The 26,623-nt window shown below is 37.6% G+C and overlaps 1 protein-coding gene across 1 annotated transcript in view; it reads right to left on the bottom strand.

Moving 5' to 3' along the window:
- Malrd1 (MAM and LDL receptor class A domain containing 1) overlaps window positions 1–26,623 on the bottom strand; it is a 605,236-nt gene that overhangs the window by 105,442 nt on the left and 473,171 nt on the right. Inside the window, exons 32-33 of the mRNA XM_052729219.1 lie at window positions 15,581–15,782; window positions 485–748 (exon numbers count right to left, since the gene is read on the bottom strand). Of these exons, the coding sequence (XP_052585179.1) occupies window positions 485–748; window positions 15,581–15,782 (466 nt within the window). The remainder of the gene's footprint in view (window positions 1–484; window positions 749–15,580; window positions 15,783–26,623) is intronic.

Genomic DNA, 26,623 nt, shown 5'->3' with positions numbered 1-26,623 from the left:
ACCATGAACTCTTAATGATAGAAAATCTGCTAATGTAATTTTCCTGTCCTAAACCCGTGTGTGTGTGTGTGTGTGTGTGTGTGTGTGTGTGTGTGTGTGTGTGTCTGTGTCTGTGTTGTAATTAATTATTAGTCTATAGGTCTTGATTTGGGCTACCTTTCTTAACACTTAAGATAGAAATAAATTATAACTGCTCTACTTTAATACATTTCCACAAATGTGTTAAAAAGATAACCAGAAAAATGAACTAGAGTTAAATGGACGAGAAAATAAAGTTAACAGAAGTTAGTGTAACCTCAAATGGAGTCTTTACAGAAATGGAAAGCAAGAACCACATGGTTTGTTTAGCAACATAAGACACAAACATACTGTTATTGATGATATGGTTATGGGGATATTCTAGAGACCTTGACTTCATCTGTTGAACTCCATCATTTCTAGACAGAATATCTTCCTGGAACACTGAGTTAGTGAAACAACTCACCACAGCTGGATTCATCTTCATTAAAGTGGCAGTCAGCCACTCCATCACATAGCAGGAGAGATGGGATACACTGGCTTTCAGAGCATTGGAATTCTGTATTACTGCAGAGCTGAGGAGAGGGGCTGAGAGAGCAATCTATTTCATCAGATCCGTCTATACAATCTTCCTGTCCATCACACTTCTCTGAGGCAGGGACACACTGGACTGTGTACATACAAGCAAACTGGTCTTCTTCACACAGTGATGGCTGAGGTAAGACCAGACCTGAAAAAGAGAGCAAGGCATGTTGATGCTGAGATGCTTTGTTTATGTCTATGTCCAGTACTGAATCATCCCAGTGCATATTTACTGTTGTATAATTATAAAACAGTTCAAAATTTAAATAAATTAACTTCTAATCATGAAATATCAATTGTATAAAATATATAAATGTGATAAAAAAGAATATGCCTTATCTACCCTCAGAGCTATAAGTATTCATAAGGGGCATTTTTGGAGACTAGTAAAATGGTTCAGCAGATATGGGTACTTGCTGCCAAGCCTGCTGACCTGAGTCTGGTCAACAGACCCACAGAGAAGAAGGAAGGAAACAACTCTTTCAGGTTGTGTTTTGATCTCCATGTGTTTATTAGGGCATGCTCATACATGTACATATGCACAGATACACAAAGAATAAATGAATGTAACAAAAATAAAGGGTGTTAACGATGTACTGGAACAATGGACATGTAATGTGGAAGGAGGAAACTTGGCGGTGTCTTACCCTGAAACACAGAACTATGCTGGGCATCTTAAAGGGCTAATGCAACCTAAGAGCTCACCAAAGCATTGTCACAAGTCACCTGCTAAACACAAACTCAGCTGGACCACAATCAGTTCCTCTCACAATCAGTTTTCTTTCTTTTGCTTATCTGTGGGGAGAATTTCCAGGGAGATTTCTCCAATGAACTTTCTCAGCAGGAATATGCCTTCTGAGTTGGCCTCCTGGGGACCCTGATCTAAAGCACAGCCAACTACCAACACATTTCTTGTTTAAAATTAAACCTCCTCTGAATTCCTTCTCAACTTTTCCACTGAAATAGTTTTGATCCAAGAAGAACATGAAGTTTCACTTCTCATGGGAATCTAGGTAGGCTCGGGGCTAGAGGCACTTTTCTGTTAGCTCAATATTTCTTTTAAGTCTCTTGTTTTATCCTCATGTCAATTCTGCATTTTAGTACAGAATATCTCCACCCTGCTCTTGAGATAAATGAGTTTTATCAGTGTTCAAATAAAATTAAAATTCCCATAAGAAACATTTTGTTTACCTTTAGACCTGAGTATAGTATTTTGCATGCATATTTTAAGAAATTTTTACTATTTGGAAATTTTTCTAAAATTGAAATTTTAACGATTGATTATGTGGTATGATTTACGGAATCATACAATTATTTAGCTTAACATTTCTCATTGCACTTTATGACAACTGTTTCATATTTACACATTGAACATGCTAAGTCCAATCTTGAATTCTTACTGCAAATGAAAGAAGACAGTTTCATGAAGCTGTGCACTGTACCGTTTCAACTACATGATATTCGGGAAAAGGCAAGACCATGGAAACAATAAGTTCTGGGAGTGCCAGAGGTGGTAGAATAAGAAGGAAGGGAGAAGTAGAAGACTGGGGTTTTACTGCAGGAAAACCACTCTATATCATGTAATGATTAGCCATTTGTAAAAACACACTGAATTGTCAACACCAAGCAATGTCAATGCCAGGGTGAACCCTAATGTAAAGTATGAACTTTGGGTTATAATGAGGTGTCACTGTAGAGCAATCTTCTTGACTGTAGCAAATGTATCATTCTTGTTAAGATGCTGATGACTGAAGAATGAATTTATGTATGGTGAGTACAGTAAATCCCTATGCATTCTACTTGCTTTTGCTGTGAATATTTCAATGTCCATACTACATAAGTCATATATATGTATGGTTATGTATCCGACACAAACATTCTATATATACTGATGTCAGTATAAATGCCAACACTAGTGTGAAGCTTTATGTGTGTATTTGCATGCACAATTACCAAAATAGGACCTGTATTTAGCCTGTTATTCATGTCTAATAACTCACTCTTAAAATTTCTACATATGAACCTTTGCAAGTTCATGGAATCTAGAGATCCATCTTACAAGCAGGTAAATGTAGTGTGTTCTGGTATAGCTCATTGTTCCATGTCTCACTATGTCCAAAATTTTGCTTAGTTAGATGAATTAAACTAATGGCATTGAGGTTCAGGGACAATGAAAGCAGAAGGGAAACCATGTCAGATCAATTTTAACTATAATGAGCTTCCTTGAAAATGCATTGCATTAGAGAGCTACTTCACAAGAGAGTATGCCATGCTCTTACAGTGAAAACTTGGTCTTACATTAGGAAAACAGCATATTCTATGTTGACAGTGTCCTGTTGTACCCCATGGAGTACAGTCTAAATAGAGAGGTTCAAAGAGTCATAAACAAAGAGAGATGCTCAGAGATGTTTGTGGGTATGTGTATACGTGAGCATGTGACAGAGTAAAGAGAGAGAGACAGAGATACAGAGACATAGAGAGGCACATGCAGAGAGATATAGAGAGAGACAGAAAGACAGAGAGAACTGAGGAATATTGATTTAATTTGGTATGATGCTATAGATTATGTGAATTAGGGGTGTTCTCAAGCTATGAAACTTCAAAGGTGTCATATAGTCCTGATGGCAGGGAAGGAGATTAGAATTAACCCAACAAAACTCACATCTTATAAGCTATGATATTTCTCAAAAGGAGAATCACAAGTTTCTAGTGCTTTGAAATCCGCAATTATAATTATACAAACATCTTATCTAGGTTGCAGTTGATTATTCTTTGTATATTAGAGCTGATTCATGAGTGTAGCAAAAGAGTTTATTTTCTTTCATTTATGTCCCTAGGAAATATGTTTTTGGCCGTGGAGAGTAAAGGTGGAAGTTGACAAGTGTTATCTTGAAACTGTATATAAGGGGTCATTCCCTTGATCTGTTGCAAGTACGTGACTAACAGCTATCATGTGCTTCAACAGCAAACAGGTTCAGAAATGCCGATGTAGACTTTAGTTCTTTGCTACATGAGCTAGAGTTCAGAATAGGCATTCTGAAGCAAAATAAAATCTCCTAAAACTATATAGGATCATCAAGAAACTTCAATTACTCTCCTACATTAGCACCTGAACAGCATCTTTGCTCCATCAGAGCTTTGATTTCACATAGAATTTGGAAATTCCAAGTTGAAGAGGGGAAACATTTTCCTTTCCTTTGAGAAAATAGTGGCATCTCATTACCCAGCTACAGTTGAGGGCATGAGTTCAATATATATTTCTCTATTTCAATGTCTTAAATATTAGTTATGCATTGCCTAATTGACTATTCCCATTGACTGAATATACTGCAATAATAATGATCAGAGAAGCAATATCTATATCTGTATCTATATCAGAAAGCTCTTTTAACACTGTCCTCCCCTTATATTTAAATAAATCTAGTCTTTCTCAACTAAAGTGATAATTTGTATATAGATGGTGGGAACTCTACCAATTGTTTCAGAACTATTTGGAATTATCCATAAACAGCTTTGACAAATAATGTCATATGTGAGGTTTTTAATTTTATGATTTTTATGTGTATGAGTGTATCTGCCTACATGTATGTCTATGCACCACATGCATGTCTAGTGCTCATGGAAGGCAGAAGAGGGAAGTAAATCCTCTGGAAATGAGGTTACTGACAGTTGTGAGCTGCCATGCATGTGCTGGAAATTGAACATGGGTCCTCTGAAAGATCAGCCAGTGATCCTAACCATTGAACCATCTCTCCAGTCACCTATATGTGAGGGTTCTTTTATATAACAGATTTGTTTTCTAAAAGGTTTTAGAAGGGAAGAAAGAAAGACATCTTTTAGAATAAAACCATGTTCCTGTGGAAACAGGTTTAATAACTGTCACTTCAGCTTCTCTAGTAAACAAACTTCCCTCTGACCCCCACATTCCACTTCATTTGTGCTCTGCAGACTATTCCAGTGCCTGACATTGTGACTGTCTCTTTGTCCTCCTTAGAACACTGTTTCATTGTTCACTCATGTTGAGAGAGAAGTAGAAACATATTCTTCACAGCAAAATGATTGCATAATGACACTCAGTGGGGAATTCTCGTAAGTTCCATATATGTTCATTGCAAGCTCGTGATTGCCAACGATAACCTGATGAGTGTTATCTATATGATGAATGTGCCTAGTGAAAGCAACATTGATTGACTTGAAAGGAAAATGGACACAAGAAATTTTAGTTCCAAAAGTCAAAAATTAATCTATTTGTAAATAGGACCACTCTTGGTGACTCAGTATGGATACTTATTGTAACATACAAGATATCAGTTATAAATTGGATATTATATTGGGGATATTATACCAACATTAAAAATATTGTATAAAGTTATGCAGGGATATCATAATTTTTAACCATAATTCATAAAAACTCTTGGCTTGAGATAACTTTGGATTTTTGGATGTGTGTTAGTATTTCCCCAAGATCCATTCATAACATATACAAATACTAACTTAATTTTTCAGAGTATTCACCTGTCTGCCATTATGGATTGAGAGAATGCCAATGAAACCTTATTCCAGAGTAAGGGTATTTATTATACTCAAACATCTTTTGACGATTAATAACTACAAGGAAATGCCATCAACTTTTCAATACCTTTCTATGTTTATCTAGGTACCCATTTTAAGACCTATTATTTTGGTTTTTACTCTTCATTTATTCTGAATATACTCTGAATATATTGCTGAACAAATACTTTAGGTTTTTATTTAATTCCTTTTGGTTCCATTTCATTGCCTTATCATTACTCATTATATTCTCTGGAACTATTTATGTAAACACACACACACACACACACACACACACACACACACACACACACACACACACACACACGTTTCCCAGTGCTAATTATATTGTAAGTTTCAGAAAGGCAAATCTCTTATCATTATTACCACAGTAACTAAAAGAATATTTTATACAACAAAAGGAAATCCAAGTCAAAAAAATAAGTATGGATTATATGAAGTTAACATTATCAGAAGATAAATATGGCTAATACTGTTACCTTTGAGTTTGGCCTCTGGAACATGGGTTTCTATCCCCTTGGCATCACTATGAGTATTCTCTAGTTGTCTCTGTATTTACTATATCATAATAAAAAAAAAGTGCCAATTGGAAGCATACTTTGGCCAATCCTAAATCAGTAGTCATCTATGAAAGTCTCTTCAGTCAAAACAGCATATTGATTTTCACACTGCTTTACTTTAGGCTATGCATCTTGTCTTCTTATTTTCGTAATCACTCTTGAAAATGATGTAACATTTATATCAAGTGATGAAACACACTATATTCTAATGACAAATGGGGAGAAAAAAATCACCGTAAAAGCAGTCAAATATATAAATTCATATAATACATCGTAGAAGAAAATTACTGAAAGATTCCAGCCAAATCCTAAATTAGTTTTTTACCCTTTAACACAAACAGTTGGTTATCGATGTCTATAAAAATGATCCCTTCAAAGTAGACCTCTTGTTTTTTTCTAGTGCTCCTATCTCTGTAACTCCAGTCCTGTTGAATGTCTGGCTAAGAACTCCCTGCCCTTTATCTCCTCTTGTGAAAATCCTTCTTTGATTTCAAGGGCAAAGCCAAAGCTGGCTTCTTCAAGAAGTATCCTTAATCCTCTCCACAGGAAGTTGCACTCTACTTTAGAACCCCTAGCTTTAAAGTTTGCAATTCCCTTGTGTGTTACTGTGCAATTTAAGACATTCATAGTTTGTTGTTGGTCAGTTTGGGTTTGCTGTATTAAAGTATCCCCATTGCCATTACCACATTTTGTTCATTTTCAATATAACAAGCGATCTTGGACTTTAAGACTGATTGGGAATCATATAAAGTTCAAGTCAGTACACAGAACATGTGGTAGGAGTTGTAGATAAAATTTTATTTATTTAAAATAGTTTGAATGCATGAATCAATTTTATGATTTGGCATCAACTAGTGATTCATAAATTGACCTCGTTTTAAGGTGAATGGCAATGAATGAAAAAAATCCTCAAAGAAAAAGATTATCCATCAATCTTAATTCATTTATTGGATTATGGAAGATTACTAGGCTTTAAAGCTGTTGTGGGGGTCATAAAGCTCTTGCTGTCTGTTAGAAGATAGCATTGTTCTGCTGTCCTTTTCAAATGGATTCCTTAGACTTGAAGGTAAGAAAATAAGAACCAGAATCTTTCATTAGAAGTGAGAGTTATGCAGGTTCCAGGGTCTGAACCTCCATCCTTTGTTCAACTGCCTTTGGGGACTCCACCTGCCATGTCAAGGAAAGGGTGCTTGCTCTTGCTTCCCTGCTGAGCATTAGATAGGAAGGAATTCAGACAGATAAAGGGAAGAAATCCAAAGGACAACCATGGAAAAGCCACCCCCAGTGTGAACTGTATTCTATCACCCAAATGTGACAAAGACCTCAGAGTAGGCCCAAAGGTAAAACATAAATCACAGAGAAATCTATCCGCCTTCCTCTTAGAGATGAATGGTTTAAAATGGTCAAAGGTATTGACCACATAAATATATAAATAACTTAAACTTTGGGATTACATCTGAGCTGGAATTATTCCCTGGGCTTGCTGTGTAGGTCCAGAAATAGGAAACAAGAATGTGGCCTCCATTCAGGAATGAGAAAGAAAGTTATTTTTCAGCAGTCATAATATACCAAAACAAATAAATGAATATCCCTCCACACTATTCCCTAGCTTACTGTTGTTTTGAATTACCCCAAATTCTCTTTTATACTGTTAGCACCTTGATAGTTACCGGCAATTTATATTTAGCAAGTCAATATAAAAGGGATACCCTGGGTGAATATTTCTTTCCTTTGGAATCTGTCTTAGGTATTTAAGGTTTATTTTCTTTCCATTTAACAAAAAACAAATTAGATGTAGAATTAAATGTCCATGTGAGTCACCCAAGAGAGACTTCTGAACTTTTGGAAGCCACCAGCAAAGCTAGATGTCTGCTGTGCTTATGTAGTGGATAGGACATCATATCCTGGTGAGGATATTAATCAGTGGGTGACTAAATATGTGTGGTCATATAAGAGTTATTCTCAGGCTTAAAAATATCATTTCTCATTTGCCTATTGAAATGGTTAATGTAAATGTTTCAGAAGGGCAAAGTCGTAAGTTCTGAATGTGATCCTTTCATGGATGAGAAAAATGAAGCCAAATGGGCAGTAAATTGGTGCACTGAAGATGTGAACCAAGTATTTTTTTTTCTTGGTTTTTTAAGACAAGTTTTCTCTGTGTAGCTTTGTGACTTTCCTGGAACTCACTTGGTAGTCCAGGTGGGCCTCGAACTCACAGAGATCCGCCTGGCTCTGCCTCCCGAGTGCTGGGATTAAAGGCATGCGCCACCACCGCCCGGCCAAGTACTTGGTTTTTAATATGTACTTTGATAGAATCTAATGGCACTGGGTTCCTATGGTTGGTATACCAAAGTAGCACAGTCTGGGTGGCTTAAATAACAGATATTGCATAGACACATATCTGTAATTAGAACTTGAGAGGCTGAGACAAGAAGATTGAGTTCAAGACCTGCTAGAGCTCCATTGTAAAACCCTGCCAAAACCAAAACAACAAAAATCCACAGATCTTTATTTACCAATAGTTTCAGAGGCCAGACATTTGAGTTCAAGTCCTTCTTACAGGTAGTTTTCCTTTGAAGGCTCCATGGAAGAACTGGTCCATTCTTTTTTCTTAGATTCACGTTTTGCTAAGAATCCAGGTAAATTATAGCTTGCAGATGGGTTGCTTTTAATCTCTGCTTAGTTCAGCATATAGAATTCTGTGTGTCCATTTCCATGGGACTTTTCTTATAAACTGGCCACATCAGTTTAACGTGTCTCCCCTACTACAGTTTGAGATCATCCAAAGTCTCACTTTAATTATGTCTTCAAAAACCTCATTTCTAAGTATGATTACATTCTGAGGTTCTGAGAATGACAAGGATTTGGGGTGTTTCAGTTTTACTCTGAGTTTGCTGTGTTAAAAAACAATCAGACAAACAATAAACAAAACAAAAACAAAAATCTAACCAAAAATGACTTGGGGGTAGGGAGCATTTATTTAATTTATACTTCCAGGTCACAAACTATCATTGAGAGAAGTCAGAACTGGAACTCAAGGTAGAAACCTGAAGGCAAGACCCATGGAGGAACACTGCATGCTGGTTCACTGACTTATATTCAACCAGGTTTCTTTTACAACCTAGGAGCAAATACTGAGGAAGCTGTGCCTTGATGCATCTATTAGTAGTCAAGACTGTCCTTTATGGAGATGCCCATGGACTTTGATCTATGCAATTCCTTAAATGAAGCTTTCAAAGAGAGCCTACATCTAAGGAGGCCTGGAACTCAAATGTCTGGCCTCTGGGACTATTGGTAAATAAAGATCTATGGATTTGTACTTTTTGTTTGTTTGTTTGTTTGTTTTTTGATAGTGTTTTGCAATGGTACCCTATCAGGCCTTGAACTCATGATCTTCCTGCCTTGACATCTCAAGTGTTCTGATTACAGATATGTGCCATCATATCATGCTATTAAGGCTTCTTTACTCAGATGACTCTAGATTGTGTCACATTGACAATAAAGGCTTGCCAGGACTTATAGGAAGACATTTTTCAGCCTAGCAGAGCAGTGAACTCTGGTGTGGAAACATATGCTTCCTACCTGTGCCTCAACATGCATTGGTATGCCCTGGTGTCCAAATACTCATTGACTCCTGGTGAAACTGTATAGAACTATATCATAAATATTATGAGATAATCCATTGTTCAATACCATGCAACCTCTCTTGCAGTTTTGGAAACATCTGTGTCCTCACAACCTTCTAAAATGTTTCTTCATCATGGAGAAAAATGAGATCCTCTTTATTCAAAGGAAGGAGAAAAACAGAAACCACTTTCCCCTCCTGGAAACTCACATAAACATATTCTACTGTTTTGTCCAGGTGAGGTGCAAGGTTCTCTCTCTCTCTCTCTCTCTCTCTCTCTCTCTCTCTCTCTCTCTCTCTCTCTCTCTCTCCTCTCTTAGTTGCTGAGGAGGGGGGGGCAGGATTAGGTCTCCTCTCATGCCCTCAAGGCTGACTCACCTGCACCACCACAGACAACAGGATCAGCTCTAGTGTGCTGCCCAGGTGGGGTGCAGGGCCCCACTCTCTTGCCTGCTGCAGCTGATGAGGAGCAAGGCTAGTTCTCCCATTCTTGTGACCCCAGGGCCAGCTGTCTTACCTCCTTCAGTAATGGATGAGGGGGGGAGCGTGCTGAGAGCCGAGCACCACCCCATGCCTTCTCCATGGCCCACTTGGATGCAGTATTCTGAAGTCTCTATGTCACCCCTGTCCTTGTTACCTCTGCCACCCAAGGCAGCTGCTGTCTAGGCTGGGGAAGGGCTGAGTCTTCAAACCCAGGTGGGAAACATGAATTCTCTACAGATGACAGCCTCCACCCCACATGAAGCGGACCAGGCCAGAGGGAACTTGGTGATACCACTCTTGGCAGGCATCACTGAGTGGTGTTGAACTCCCAGCAGGCCAGGACACCAGGTGCTGTCTTGCTTGGTGACCCTTAGGACTAAGACAGGCCTTCTGGTGTGTGTGCAGGTGGGTCAAATCTGAGAACCTAAGAGTAGGAGAACTGGCCCAGCTCCTTGCTGCAGGCTACATTGGGCAATCTGGCCAAGGCAGTGCTGGGGTGCTTGCCCAGGTAGTGACAATGAGGGAAAGCTGGTGTGCTGCCCAACCCAGCTACCACCCAGACCCAGAACCAGGGCTATGAGTTAACTCACCCCAACATCCACCTCATCTATGAACTATTGGAGCATGTGAAGAGGCCAGGCCTGCAGATACAAAGTTGTAGGATCTCCATGAAAACAAAGCAACAACAGGATATCCAGGAGTCCCAGGAGAGCTCATTATCCATAGAGTAGCAGAAGCCACTGGCCTCAACCAGACCCATGACTCATAGCAGTGAACACTTACAAGTAAAGATGACTAGAATGAAGGGTAAACTGTGTGACTCAACTGGCCACACTACGAGCTTCCATGATGAGATGATGATGATGATGATGATGATGATGATGATGATGCCTCACTGGGGTAGTACTTCCAGGTCAAAGCTGGAACAGCTACCCACTACAGGAATCCAAGCACATGTGACTCCCTGTCCCCTGACCCTGCTTCTCTGAAGCAGTCTTTGAGTCCTTCTCCTTTATAGTTGTCTTCTTCTTCTTCTTCCTCTTCCTCCTCCCCCTCTTCTTCTTCTTTTTCTTCTGGTTTGGTGTTTGGTTTTTCTCTTAATTTTTTGGGGGGCAGAGAGGAAGGTTGCAGGGGCCGGGGGGGGGGGGAGGGATGCGAAGGGATGGGGACAAAGTGGAATCGGGATGCATGTTGCGAAGTCCACAAATATTCAATTTAAAAAAAAAGAATTAAAAAATTTATTCTATAAAAATGAATGCATTCCCCTGTTGATTCAGAATTTGTAGGATTTGATAGATGGTCAACAGAAAATCATCTAAGTTAATGTCATGTCTTACTGATGTTTGAACTGTGCCAGCTGAGGGAAGATGAACACAGCAAGCAGTGTAGACATCAGAAGAGTTTTCATTTTTCCTTTGTGGAGGGCTGAGAGATGAATTAATACTGGAAGAAATTATGGAAATATCTATCTCCCACTTCACAGAGCAAGCACTCATTGTACAGGGTCCCATATTATAAGGATATTTCAGTGGAAAACTGTGTCCCACTCTCAGGATTTCTAGTCAACGAAATATATATTTCGAAATATATATATATTTTAGAGTGGAATTTATTAAAAATCATCAGTTTTTAAATCTTATATAAAGCATTCATCTTTACTCAGCAGAACTGGTAAACAGTTTTCCTTGCTTCCCTCTTCTATCTCCCTTCCCTCATGTCTTCCTACCCCTTCTCTCCCTCTTTGATACTTTCTTGACAGGTTCTCATTCATTAGCCAAAGATGTTCTAAAATTAAAAATCCTCTTGTCTTAACCTCCATGGTGCTAAATGCCACAGACATGAACCACTGGACCTGGTAGGAAAGAAGGTTTACTTTCTTCATACCAACTGCTGCCGAGTTGTCTTAGCAAATATTTCTCAGGAATTAAAATTCCTGTTCTCTTTTTGAAAGTCTAAAAATTCTGAGTTTTTGGCTGCTTCCTGGAAATTTAACACAACTGGAGGAATGTTATTCGTGCGAAGAAACTCAAGGTGACCTACTCTTACATGGCATAGATATTTCTGCCACACAGTGTAGAAGGATCAGATGACTGAAAAATAAAAGATGGATCATCCACAAGGCTTATGTCTAATGATTCCTGGGATAGTAAATAGCTGAGGCTTAACAAAATTTCGTATTTCTCAAAGTTTCAAAAAGCTGGGTTTTTATTGTTTGAAATAACAATGAGAAAACATGACTCAAAGGAATGAAAGTAAACCCATTTATGTGATAGCTTCTTATAGTAGTTCCAATAAATAATTTTTTGGGGAAAAGATTAAAACAATGATGTAAAGCTTGAGGTATACCCTAGAGATAAGAAAATTTGAGAATCTGGGTGTAATCCTCAGCAACACGTGCACGCACACACTCACACACACACAATAATGGTAATAAAAATAAATAAAGCGATGATCTTCATATAACTTTATTTCATATAGAATTCTTCACAACTAGAAATAAAATTTCATGTGGACATTTAACAATTTAGCAAAAAATACTAAAAGAAAATAAATAATAATCATATTTCTTTTTCTAAGAGTCATAAATTATTTTGTGTGCTCTTTCAGACAGCACAGATGGTATCTGCAGCTTATTAATATGGTTTCATATTTTTTGTCATTTTCTATATTTATTAAAAAGAAACACAGTTTCCCATTGATATTAGTTATGTCCTTCACATTCATCAATATATTATGAATATTTTCTCCTATGATATTTTCAATAGATAATTTACCTATTCAATATGTCTCTAAAATTTTCATCATAGCACTAAAATCACATGAAAGGACATTGTACCAGCACTAAAAGAACATTGCTTTAAAGATTTTAAAATATAACTCTAGCATTACACTGTGCACTATAGTTACATTTATTTCAAATGTTATTTATTTTATCTGTGTTTTCTCCCCAGATCTTCCAATGAAGCTGTTTCAGGTTTACTGGGTAGGTCTAAAGACTCTCTGGCACATTTTTGTGGGATTTGACAACTGGTCCTTCAGAATTACTATTTTAGTCTATTCCTTTCTAAAGCTTCTGACCCATCAGCAAAGACTCCCTCTGCCAGGAGGCTCTGGACATGGTGTATGTGAATGGCACTGGAGAGAGGCACATGTAATCCACAAGGTGACAGAGAATATGTCCAAGGTTTCCCAGCCCAGGTATTAGTTGTTTATAAGCCTCTTGGTGGTAAGTCTACTATAAAATATATCTAGAAAGAACTATCACTCCATCAGCATCAATCAGTTATTCACATATTCCCTGGTGCTAATTCCAATGAATAATTTTATTTAGGGAATATGATACGATAATTGCTATTATATAGTAAACATAAGTAGCAATTTTCAGGCCAAATATAGTTTCTTCATTAAGTTTAAGATATGAACTATATCCTTTGATTCCTGAAGATACAAAAATCAGTTAACACACACACATGCACATATTCATATATACACACATATATGCACACACACTCACGTATCTTCCAGTAATTCTTAGCTCTTATTATGTATATGTATACATACAATATATGTATTGTATGTATGCATATGTATGTGAGATTGCCAGAGAACATGTTTAGGCAACAGCTGCTAGGAGATGTTGAGAAAGGAAATTACCAGGGCTGTACATTTACTCTCGAATGGCAGGAGAGGTACCTTTAGATAAACAATGGTAAGAAAAAGAGTATCTTTATTTAGAAATGAAAATAAGAAAAATGTAAGAATTTGTTCTGTTTCTTACACAAATGTTACAAGAACATCTACAGAGTGCAAAAAGCCAGAGAGACAAAGAAGATGGACTCAAAGACTGCTTCAGAGGAGCAGGGTCAGGGAACAGGGAGCCACATGTGCCTGGGTCCCTGCAGTGCCCAGCTAAGGTAGTAGGAAAACACTTTCTGTGGCCCTAATCTGCATGCCCAGGAGAATTCTTTAAAAATCACAAAGCTATATATCTTCAATTTTGAAGAAATATAAAGCCATTGTGATAGGCCATGGAACTGAACAACAACGTGTATTCTATAGCTAAAATATTACAAATATAACTATTAATAAGATATAACCAAGAGAATTGAACAACATTGATGGAAGTGATTACAATTGAGGCAGCCCAGTGTTTCATTTGGAAGGAATAATTGCCTTATTAGAGTTAGCATCTGGAGTAAAACTCCAAGGTTAAGAACACAATGTTTTTCTTTTTTAGTTTTATGTATGGGATGTGCATGCATGTTTGTATCTATGTGAGCATGTTTGTGTGTATAGGTTCACATGGGTGCCTGTACATTTGAAGACCAGAGGTTGATCTCAAAAGTCACCTCCTATTACTCTTCTGCCTGATACCATGAGGTAGAACTCCTGCTTCCTCAGTGACAGAGAGCAAACCCTGAGATCACCAATATGGCTAGTTTTGCAAGCCAGCTTTTCTCTGGGGGTTTCCTGACTCTGCTTCCTAGACTACAATTGCAGGTGGATTACCACACCCACCTTGCAATTGCATTGGCTCTAGGGATCTAAACTCCAGTCTTCATGATTGTGCAGCAAGTGTTTAACCACCAAGGTACGGTGATATATTGTGTCCCCCAATATATTATGCATCCTAATAAACTTATCTGGGGTCAGAGGACAGAACAGCCACTAGATAGAGATAGAGGCCAGAAAATGGTGGCACACACACCTTTAATCCTATCACTTGGGAGGCAGAGATCCATCCGGATCTCTGTGAGTTCAAAGCCACACTGGAAACAGCCAGGCATGATGACTCATGCCTTTAATCCCAGGAAGTGATGGCAGAAAGCAGAAAGGTATATAAGGCATGAAAACCAGGAACTAGAGCTGGTTAAATTTTTAGGCTTTTGAGCAGCAGTTCAGCTGAGATTCATTTTGGATGAAGACTCAAGAGGCTTCCAGTCTGAGGAAACAGGATCAGCTGAGGAATTGGCAAGGTGAGGTGCCTGTGGCTTGTTCTGTTTCTCTGATCATTTAGCGTTCACCCCAATACCTGGCTCTGGGTTTGTTTTTATTATTAAGACCTTTTAAGATTCATGTTACAACCGAGGCAACTTCCCAGCCAAAGAACACATTTTAAAAGAACATGACTCCTGTCTACTAATAATTGAAGATTTACAAGAGAACAAATAGCCCCACTGAACTGGAAACATTCTAAATAGCAGAGATTCGGGTGTCAGTTAAAGGGACTCCTGACAGGATTTTTGCTGTCCTGCTGAAATACAGAGACTATTCTAGGTTGTTTGAAATAAATAGAAAGAAGGAAGCAGTCAGGAGAAGCAAAAGGCTGACACAACATGTGTGGAGAAGATAGCTTGCAGGATGACAACACCTGAGGCACCTTTGCCTTGGGCAGTTATGGTAAAGTCTGGAATAGAAAAGTAGGCAGTAAAACTGTATCAATCGAAGCATGTTCTCTTGGCCTTTCTGAAACTACTTTAGTACATTGTTAATTTGCTGCCTAAAAGTCATGAAAATTTCATGGCAAAGTTCATGGACAGAGAGACTACCTCTTAATATATGCAATATATATATATATATATATATATATATATATATATATATATATATATATATATATATTCATATTTAGGAGTAGGACTTCATTCAGAAGTAAATGCAATTCATCTGAATCTCCCAATTACTGTATATTTAGATATGAAACTAATGTTTATTCCTATTTTCTGAAGGAATCACTTACCTCCAGAAGCACACTCAGGGGTAAAAGTGATGTCATCAAGAGCAATAAAGATGTCTTCCTTTCCACCCAAGTCAGCCTCAAATGCCACTTTGAATGGACTGTAACTAGAGAGAGGTACATGTGCATATGTCCATCCAGTGTTTTTATTTTGGATCATGGACCACATCAGGATGTTTAGTCCTGATTCCTCGATGATATACACCTAAAAAAATAACCAGAGAAAATAACTTTTTATGGTTGGAGGTTAGAGGCATATTTGAACATCCTCAATATAACTGATTTGGATTATTCAAGTCATTTAGTAATCAGAGTAATATGTAAAAATTCTTTACCATTACAATATAAAAATCTCCCTGGATTAATTACATCAATATTCAGTTTTAAAGATAAAAGCAAAAAGACTGACATGTGTAATGAAGACATAACATTTTTTATTATAATGTTATGGTTAAGATTTTTGATGAGTCTACCAGGCTGGGCTGACTCCCCAGGGAAGACCTTGCCTTGGAGGAGATGGGAACAGGGGGTGGTTTGGGGGGGAGGACTGGGAGGTGGGAGAAGGGAGGATGGGGGAATCATGGCTGATATGTGAAATTAAGTTAATTATAATATATATATCTTTTTGTTTTATATATATATATATATATATATATATATATAAAACAAAAAGATTTTTGACAGATCAACTCCAAATACTTAAGTATATGAAGAAAACTTGATATCTATGAAGAGGCTATATATGTATGAGCATTCATGCTTAGACTACAGAAGAATAGGCTGCTTTAGCAGCAATTATGCATCCAGGATACACAGGTAAAGGCAGAAAGAAACTGCTTAGCTTTCCTGAACTCCAATGCTGTATCTCACAGAAGCTCCATACTCCTGTAGCAGGAAAGGAAGTTTTCTGTGTTGACTTGGATTCCTGGAGTGGATAGCCTGGGATATCAGAAACACTTCTCCTTTCTCATTAAGTATTTAGCTCATTAAAAGTAGTGTAGAGAAGGGATGAGTGAGAAGAGCGTGTGACTTGTCTTAGCCTCAGAAGCTCTCAGTGGTTCTGCATTAATTACTACAGATGGGTCAAAGGAGAAAAACTGAGATTCAGCTTCATCCTTAGAAGTGCATGGTTTAACATAGTTTAACTTAAAAAAATACTCCAATCTATTTCACAGAAAGAAAATATCCAGAGTAGCAAACATGTAGATTTCTTTTCAGAATAAGAGCTTAATAGAGGATAATCTAAGTTAACAAAATATAAAAATAACAGCAATGCTGTCAATATTAATAAAAGTTTAACCCATTTCAAAATTTTATTTGATGGGCTTCAGCTGGTATATGGGTATAAGGTAGGACTATTAACTGCCATCTTGAAGTCTGTAGTTGCAGAAATGGAAATCTAATAATTAAAAAGGAGCAAAGCACAAAAATGCACTGTTGGGTGTAATATACAAGGGGCTTGGAAATCACCATCATACTCCTTACAAACGAGAAAGGCATCTGAATGTAGTGAAACTGAACAATTCTTCACAGATCCCTGGAGACACAGAGAAAACCACTTCTAAAATGAAAGACAGACAGGGGGTGGGGTGGGAGGAAGACGGAGAAAGGCTGAATAGCAATTTATGGGCACAGAACTCAAGGACAAAATAGAACCCGAGAAACAATAGTAAATGACACATCCCAGGACACAGTCTCATGCGAAGAAGACTGAACCTTAATTCAAAGAACCTGAATTTTGGGACCAGGAGATGGTTTATGGACAAAATCACCTGTTTGAATGCCTGACTTCCATCCTTTATGGGGCCCACAGTGCAAGCAAAAAGTCACTACCAAAAGTTGTCCTTTGACCAATACACATTAAGTGTCAGGAATGTGCTACACTGAACACACACACACACACACACACACACACACACACACACACACACACACACCCCACAGGCATGTACCAGAATAAGTATAAAATAATAATAAGAAAAACAAACTGAATTTTAAGCCAGAGGATTATAGAAATCTCTGTTACTGACTCTATTAACCAAACAAATGGGGTTTCTGTGTAATAACAGGAGGCTACACCTCAACAAAAGCCCTTATTTAAGAAGAAATTTCAAAGAAATTTTGAGTTTCAAAGAAACTCAAAGATAGTATGTACCCATAGCAAATAATAAACAAACTAACCTCTGGTTATAAAACCTCATACTAAAGGGCTATGCATCTAGTTGCTTCTATTTCCTTATATAACAAGCTGTTAACAACAACAAAACATTTACATGAAGTAAACAAGGTAAAAGCATAAGCTAAAGAACTGGAACAAACCTCAATCAGACTTAGAGATGGGCAAGAGGCTGGTAGGATACTTGCTGTTTTAGCTCAGGAATTTAAGAGGCATTTGCAAATAAGAAAATATGTACAATATCAGATGAAACCTCCAATAAAGACAAAAAGAGACTGATATAAATAAATAGTATAAGAGGAATGAATAATGTGCTTAGTGGAATTGATAGACTCAACATAGTAGAGGAAAGAATCAGGGAACATGAAAAAAATGTCAATAGAAACTTCAAAACTTCAAGTGGAACCACCCACAAAAACATCAACCGAACAAAAAAATAATAGAACAGGCTATTTGATGCCTGTGGACTAACTACAAGAATTTCTCTAATGATAGACAACAAAGCAAAGATCTGGGATGACCTGAGAGCATCCAGTAAGACAAGGAGCAGCACAGTTATTTATCTAACCTAACATTTAAACTCTAGAGATGCAAAGAAACAAAGAGAAAAAACTTGAAGAAACCCTATTGGGAAAAATATCCCTCAATTTTAGATGAGGAAGTAGAAGACTACATGGACCTCCTTTTCAGAGACTTGACTATGCAAGCCAGAAGTGTGCTGTAACATGGAGGATGAAGGATTTTTAAGTGCTAAAAAAAATTTCTACTTAAAATTCTTAAGCCAAATATTATCAAAGAGTAATAAAGCCTTGTTCAGATAAGTAAAATATTGAGGAAAATCTTTGTAAACCTAATTTTCATATAAAGCTAGGAGGATTTTTTTTCAGACCCAGGGGAAATAATACAGGCCAAAATCTCAGATTAATGTAAAGTAAGACTGTTATAGAAGAAACAAATTTAAAACTTGAATTGTTTTACATTGTTGTTCCTCTTAAGTTAGTCATTCAGATAATTTGAAACAAATAGTAATAATGTTATTTTTCTCTGTTGTTTTAGCTTTTGGATATGAGAAATTAATGACTGTCACAAAGGAAATGTAGGTAAAGTTCAGAGTATTCTATTCTAAAGTACTTGGATTGCCCAGGAAACTGTAAAGCATTATTTGAAAGTGACCTTGGATTAGTTTTAAGTGCACATTGACAACTCATGAGAAAACTAAATATGGTTTGAATATCAGAACCATTGATAGACTAAAAGAGCAGAGCATTTCAACCTAGTAAAATGCTAAAGTAAACCATAAGTGAAAATAAAATAGTGAGGGTGGGATGGGGAGGCAAGCAACAATTATGGTAGCTATTTATCTAAGTATCAATGCCTGCTTTAAATGCAAATATTCCAACTGAAAGAAGGTATTTTCAGAGCCAACAAAAACTTAATATCCAAGTATGTGATGCTTTGAAGGAACCCAATTAAATATCAGGGCATAGATAGATGAAGACTAACAGGATGAAGAAATGTGTACAATGATAACAGTAGTTGAAAGAAATGTAGAGAAGCTGTATTAAGGTTGGGCAAAACAGATTTCAGAGAAAGAAAAATTAACAGGGACAATGAAGTTATTACTGTAGACTCAATGTTTTGTCCTTCCTATAAACAAACTTTTGAAGATCACAGGTGATGTTACTAAAATGTGCAACCTTTGGGAAGTGATGAGATTTCAAGGGCTACCCTCCTCAATTTGATTAGTGCCTGAATGATGGAAACCTGAGGGAGTTTGCCGGGGGTTGTTCTCATGTTAAGGATGGATTAGAAATAACTTTTTTCTACTTACAAATCACTCATTCCAGAATCTTTTGCTATTGTGGCCCTAGTAAATTAAGACAGAATTCTAATATCAGAAAAGTTTCCTAAATGACATACCTATCCTTAATGTATGTGTGCCTAACAACAGCATATCAAAGACTTGAGGCAAAAGTGCATATATCTGCAAGGAGAAAGTAAATGATGCTATGATTATAGCTGAAGGCTTCAACCTTTCTTTACCAGTGATTGACAGATCAGAGGGGAACAAAGCAGTCAAGACATGTTTGAAGTGAAAAACATCAATCAGCTGGGTCTCATTTACATTTCTACAATGCTTCATTTAGCAACAGAGGAAGAATAGTCTTCTCAACTTACACATGAAAATCATAGAAATTGATGGTATTCTGGAAAACAAAACACACTGTAGCCAAGTGAAAAGAAGAGAGCCATATCACACTGTAGGAAGTGATATGGCTCTCAGACCACAGTAGAATTAAACTAGAGTGTAGCTAGAGTTTTCCTGCCTGGCCCACAGTCAGGACAAATCTCTCACCCGCCAGTCCCAAGCCGCTCAAACCTGATCAAGTAAACACAGAGACTTATATTGGTTTCAAACTGTATGGCCGTGGCAGGCTTCTTGCTAACTGTTCTTACAGCTTAAATAAATCCATTTCTATTAATCTATACCTTGCCACGTGGCTTGTGGCTTACCGGTACTTTACATCTTCCTTGTCCTGATGGCGGCTGGCAGTGTCTCTCCCACCCAGCCTTCCACTTCCCAGCTCTATTCTCCTCCTTGTCCCGCCTATACTTCCTGCCTGGCCACAGGCCAATCAGTGATTTATTTATTGACCAATCAGCAACACATTTGACATACAGATCATCCCACAGCACCTCTCCTTTTCTTTTCTTAAAAAGGAAGGTTTTAACCTTTACACATCTCCAAAGTCAGTTTGGTATATTTGGGAATTTGGGCGTAGCTTCTCTTACTACTTCCTGCTGGAGGGAGCGCTGTATCTTATGGGGACATAAAGAAAATTTTAGGGTTATGGAGTAGTCCATGAGGGTGTATTGTCTGAGCCAGTTGCCTTGAAACAGTTCTGGATGTTGGATCATCTGGACCATGGTGTCATCGGAGACCTTTCAGGTGATCTTGGCTGGTCAAACCTGATGTGTCTTAATCTGGAACAAATCCATAGCCTCTGGCTTTCTGTGGAAACAAAAGCAGAGCCTCCTTTCCAAAGCAACATATCCTTACATCCAAATTTTGAAGTCAAGGTACCTTTAAAATATACATTTTGGCATAACTCAACAGCTTTTGCAATCAAATGTTTTTCTTCAGTTACGAATATCAAAGAGAACATAATCCAGATTCTCTTTGTGATAGCCATCTTTACGTGGCTTATTTTTTTATATTAGCTTGAGCCTATTGCTTTAAACTGCAGCCTTCTAAGCCTGAAACGGTGCTGGCGCTGTGGCTGCTGGCTCCGCCCACTTCAGCTTCCCAACATGGTGGTGATACGTTTTCCGCCAGCTCTGGGAGCCATCAACTCTCAGAAATAGTGGGTCTATGCTTCTATCAAAGCAGCATGTAGCCCGGAAACCTCTTTTTTTTTTTTTTTTTTTTTTTGTATTAGCAACGGCTAAATCCACCACACAGCTTAATGTGCCACTTGCAGAGGCCTCATTCGCGCCATACCGCAGGTTGAGCATGCACGCCAGGAATCCGCCATAGTAGCTCAAACACGCAGGCTGCCGCTAGCTTAAAAGAGACAACTAGGAGCTGTTTTTAGCTCCATTTTAGAACCTTTTTATTCAGGTTTTAGGTGGAAACTCTTGCCCCACATTGGGCGCCATTTGTAGCTAGAGTTTTCCTGCCTGGCCCACAGTCAGGACAAATCTCTCACCCGCCAGTCCCAAGCCGCTCAAACCCGATCAAGTAAACACAGAGACTTATATTGGTTTCAAACTGTATGGCCGTGGCAGGCTTCTTGCTAACTGTTCTTACAGCTTAAATTAATCCATTTCTATTAATCTATACCTTGCCACGTGACTTGTGGCTTACTGGTACTTTACATCTTCCTTGTCCTGATGGCGGCTGGCAGTGTCTCTCCCACCCAGCCTTCCACTTCCCAGCTCTATTCTCCTCCTTGTCCCGCCTATACTTCCTGCCTGGCCACGGGCCAATCAGTGATTTATTTATTGACCAATCAGCAACACATTTGACATACAGACCATCCCACAGCACTAGAGGATCATGATGGGAAGATAACACGTGGACCAAAGTCGTCTCAGAGGAAACTAAATTACATTTCAAAATAACTCAAACTGCAGCTATCGGTGTTTACAGGATAAAGTATAGAAGTGTGTGGTATGTGGGGCAAGGGTGTATTTTATATTTATGGGATATTAGGGATAAGTCTATGCCCCGTGTTTGACAATCCAAATATAACGAATGGGTCAATTCCTTGAAACATATACAAATCATCACTAACAAACAGAAGAATTAGTCATCAAAATAGGAATTTGTTGCTGTTTGTTTTTGCTCTTTTGGGAGCTCTGCCCCCCACCTTCCAAATAAATCACACATGGAGGCTTATTCATAATTATGAATGTCCGGCTTTAGCTTGGTTTATTTCTAGTCAGCTTTTCTTAACTTTAATTAACTCGTCTGATTTTTGCCTCTGGGCTTTTCCCGTTTTCTTCTGTAAATCTTACTCTTACTCTGTGGCTTGCTGTGTAGCTGGTTGGTTGGTCCCAGGAGTCCTACTCCTTCTCTAGTTACTTTTTTTTTCTCCTTGCAGATTTCTCCTTCTATATATTCTCTCTGCCTTCCAGCCCCACCTATCCTTTCTCCTGCCTCACTATTGTTCATTCAGTCCTTTATTAGAGGGTCAGATGTTTTAGACAGGCAAAGTAACACAGCTTCACAGAGTTAAGCAAATGCAACATAAAAAGTAACACACCTTAACATAATATTCTACAACAGGAATTTACCTGTTAAAGAGTTTGAATAGATTGTGTATCCAAATGATACACAAACGCAAGCCAGTATTAGAAATACGAACTACATATTAATATCTCTCATTAACATTAAAAGGAAAAATAACTCAAAATTATTAACATATCAAATCTAGCAATGTATTAAGAATAATTCAATGCCAGGAGCAAAATGGTTTTATTCCAAGCATGTTAGGCCAGTAAAAATTCAATAATCATTCAATATAGTGTGTCCAATCAATAGGGCATAGACAAAGATCTAATGTTTATACATGTAGACACAGATATGGGGTGGAAAATGCTGACATAAATCCTCAGGATTTCTGGAGAACCAGAAACAGCTACTAGCACACACAAATAATAAGGACTTTCTGGGATTTTAAATCAAGTAAGAAACTGGTGAAAACACACAAAGAGAACTGAGGCACTTTTGAGGTGAGAGGAACAATCTCCATTATCAACAACAACAACAAAAGGGGTAAACTTTTCTAGTAGAATTATGGAATCACTCAAGGAGATAGTGCCTTAGGTACAAGCTAATAATGATTCAAGGGGCTTGAAGCATGCTGCTTCAGTAACTTGTCTGAAGGGCTGATGAGAATAGCATTTGTACCCGGAACATACTGGGCAGGTAAATCCTGTTGAGCAACAGAATCAAACATATGAGGCAATGATTCCTGGGATTTCTACAAACAGCGTGTAACTCCTCCATCAAATAAATAATAAAAATATGTCATCAGAAAGATAAGGCCACCAAAGTCATAGTTCCTCTTTGACATTTGAGTGACATAGGGCTGGAGGTCATTCAGAATGTACAGTCACTACTAGAAGAAAGGTATTTATTGCTTTGCCTGAGGAACTGGCACATACATACTAATATTATTCATAAAAGTTCTACCTACATACAGAGCTGTAACCAAATACTTCTGGAAATTTATAAAACGGAAATGCTAAATTTAAAAGATTATAGAATGTCATGGAGACTCTCCCTGAGGTTAGGAGGGAAAAGGAGCCACCAGGTTTCCAAGAGAACTTATGAATTCTAATACTGGAATGTGAACGATTTCCTCATAGGCAGTACAGGTGAACACAGGAAAGAAAGGCGGGGTTTCAAATAGAAGAAAGCCCAGGTGAGGATATAAGTACGCTAGTGACAGGGGCCTCAGAAGAAACAACATCTGTCCATACACCGATCTTGGGCTTTTGGACAGAACTGTGAGAGAATGCATTGCTAGTGTTTAAGCCACCTAATTTATAGTTTTTTACTATGGTCCCTAGCAAATAAATATACATATCAAATGACAAAAGAGCCCATGATTGTGGATTGCATAGAATTAATAGAATAGTGAGAAAAGTTGTATGTGTGTTCTTTATGGAGCACATCTAATATCCCAGCCAATTACAAGAAACCACAGAGCTTGGCCAGTAAAATCTTGCCAAATGCCTTATTTTGGGGGTGGGAGGTTAGATTCAAAGTATGAAATTCATTGTTAATCATAATAGATGGAATTTTTCAGCTAATTTAATAAAAATATCTAATTCACACAAAGCAACAACTATTACAGTTAAATCCATGGGCATGAGGAAGAACAGCTGAAATCAAGGAACGCCAATAAATCACAAGTGAAGGCAATAAATGACAAAGCAAAAGGCAAACAGAAATCCAAGAAAATGCCCTATAATTCTGAAGAAAGAAGAGTTGCAAAGCAGATGAGTGTCATTGTCTTGAGTCTTATAAGATTGTACCAACATAGCTTTGACATGTAAGAGCTGAGACTGAAAAACACATACACAAAACAAAACAAACAACAACAAAAATAGATACTCAGTACAGTTAAGGAATTTGACATGCCTTTCTCCTAAGTAGGCAAAACAGGATAGTAAAGAGGAAGAGTGGATGAAATGCTTTGATTAGCTCTATTTTTATCACTCATCTATGTATCTACCCATATTAACAATGAACTGGGTGTGATTATTCCTTCACGTATTTTAAAGAAAATGTATGTGTGTACATACAGATTCAACATATAATAATAGGGTCCTATAAAATCAAAGGAAGTAGGGCAAAGGATTCAATCAATGATATTAAAAAAACTGGCTGCTATGTGGGAAAAATATCTTGAGATTCTAATCTAACACCATTTTTTCTTTATGAGTGTCTTTTAATGAGAAAATATGCAATGTTATGTCTGTCATGAAGCATTTCATTGATTTAATTACAGTTAATACATACTGACCAGTAACTGTCAATCTACAAAGTAATTGAAGGACATTTCTTATATTACACTAGAAATGTAAAACTTTTGGGATCACACTGGTCAACTTATTTCAATATCTAACACCATTTCTATGCAAGAAAAAAACCCAAGTAATTAGCTAAATCTACAACTCCAAATTATAGAATACTAAATGAGAACATTTTACTTTTTTATGTTGGGAAAGGGCTTGGTAAGTAAGATATCAATTCAGAATCTATACAGAAGATAAAGACTGGTAGAGTTCACCAACTAAAAAATGTAAAAGAAAAGTTTCTTTAGTTTCCAATATGTTAAACAGTTCTTTGAAGAAGTCTTACTCAGCCTGGGACCCAGACTTCTAAGCAAGGCTGATTTAGGTTATTTCTCAAGGTGACTTTGTACCTAGTCCATTTATAGTCAGGTGTAAGAAATACTTTCTTTTGCAAATTCCCACTTCTATGTCTTAACAATGTGACTTGATTTTAATTTCCAGGAGGAGTGCTCTTCAACTGGAGGTCACTTTTCTCTCTTTATTACACTGTGAAGGGGAAGTCTGTGCAGAAGGTCAAATTAGATTAGCTCCCTCCTCTTGAGTGTCAACCTCTGCATTTGTGTAGTGCCCTACCATCTTGTGTAATTTCTAATTTAATAGTGTTTTACAGCAATTTTTTTCTCTAAGGTTTTTTTTCTTTCTATTATCTGCAAGGGGAGATACACAGACTATTCCAGCATCCTTTTCTCTATGTCAGATGTCAAGGAATATCCTTGTTGTCAAATCCTATATACCCAATTTTACCAAACTGTTAATATGGGCTCATGATTCTTGTCATGTGGTAGATGATGGGTGTGTGCAGATACATTCACAGGTTTATCCTATCCATATCCTGTGCATCTCTGTCAAACATTGGTTTAATAAACATGCCAAATTAATACATGGGACATTCATATTATACAGGGAGATTAAGGATCTGTTTTCAAAATGGGCAATTTACCCTCCCTCCAAAAAACCCAAAGCGAAACAAACAAACAAACAAAAAAAAAAACAAAAAAAAAAACACCACTTTGGATGTCCCAGTTAGGACTGAGGATTCCATGGTCACTTATTCTCTGTGCTTTGACCAGTTGTGAGTCTATGTTAGTTAGCATCTATTGCACAGAGAAGATTCTCTGATGAAGATTGAGAGACACATGAACCTGTCATTATGAGAAGTTATCATGAGTCATTTTAGTACTATATGCATTAGCAGAGGAATAGTAATAGGTTCTTTCATAGGACCTATGACCTGTCTAGTCACAGGTTCTTGGCCCCGATACCGTGCTAGCAATGGGTTCTATCTTGTAGAGTTGGCCTTACTTAAATTCAAGCAGAAAGTCGTTAATTATTTCTATGATATCTGTGCCACTATTATTCCAGTGTGCATATCTTGCCAAAGAGGTCTTTATTGTAGCAAGTTGGATAAACATATGGCTAAAAAAATCTTCTAAAGCTCAGGAACCATTGTGAAAGATGAGGGGAAAGACTGTAAGATCCAGAGGTGGTGAGTGACCACACACACACACACACACACACACACACACACACACACACAAACAAACAAAACAAAAAAACAACCCAAACAAACAGTATTTTATGATCACAGCAGAGCAGTTGCACATATGAATTCATAGTGATTGGGATAACACCCACAAGACCTATATAAGTTCAAGCCAGACAAAATCTCAACATGGAGGGGTGTCCTGGGCATGAAGTCTCACCCCTAGCCAAGGAGATATTGGTAATTGATAACTGCTGGAATGGGAGAGTCAGGTTTTTTTTAACGTAGAACTCTT

The sequence above is a fragment of the Peromyscus californicus genome, unplaced genomic scaffold (genome assembly GCF_007827085.1).
Source record: "Peromyscus californicus insignis strain IS unplaced genomic scaffold, ASM782708v3 Scaffold_8__1_contigs__length_139910024, whole genome shotgun sequence".
Lineage (NCBI taxonomy): Eukaryota > Metazoa > Chordata > Mammalia > Rodentia > Cricetidae > Peromyscus > Peromyscus californicus.
This window is presented reverse-complemented; position numbering and strand designations above follow the sequence as displayed.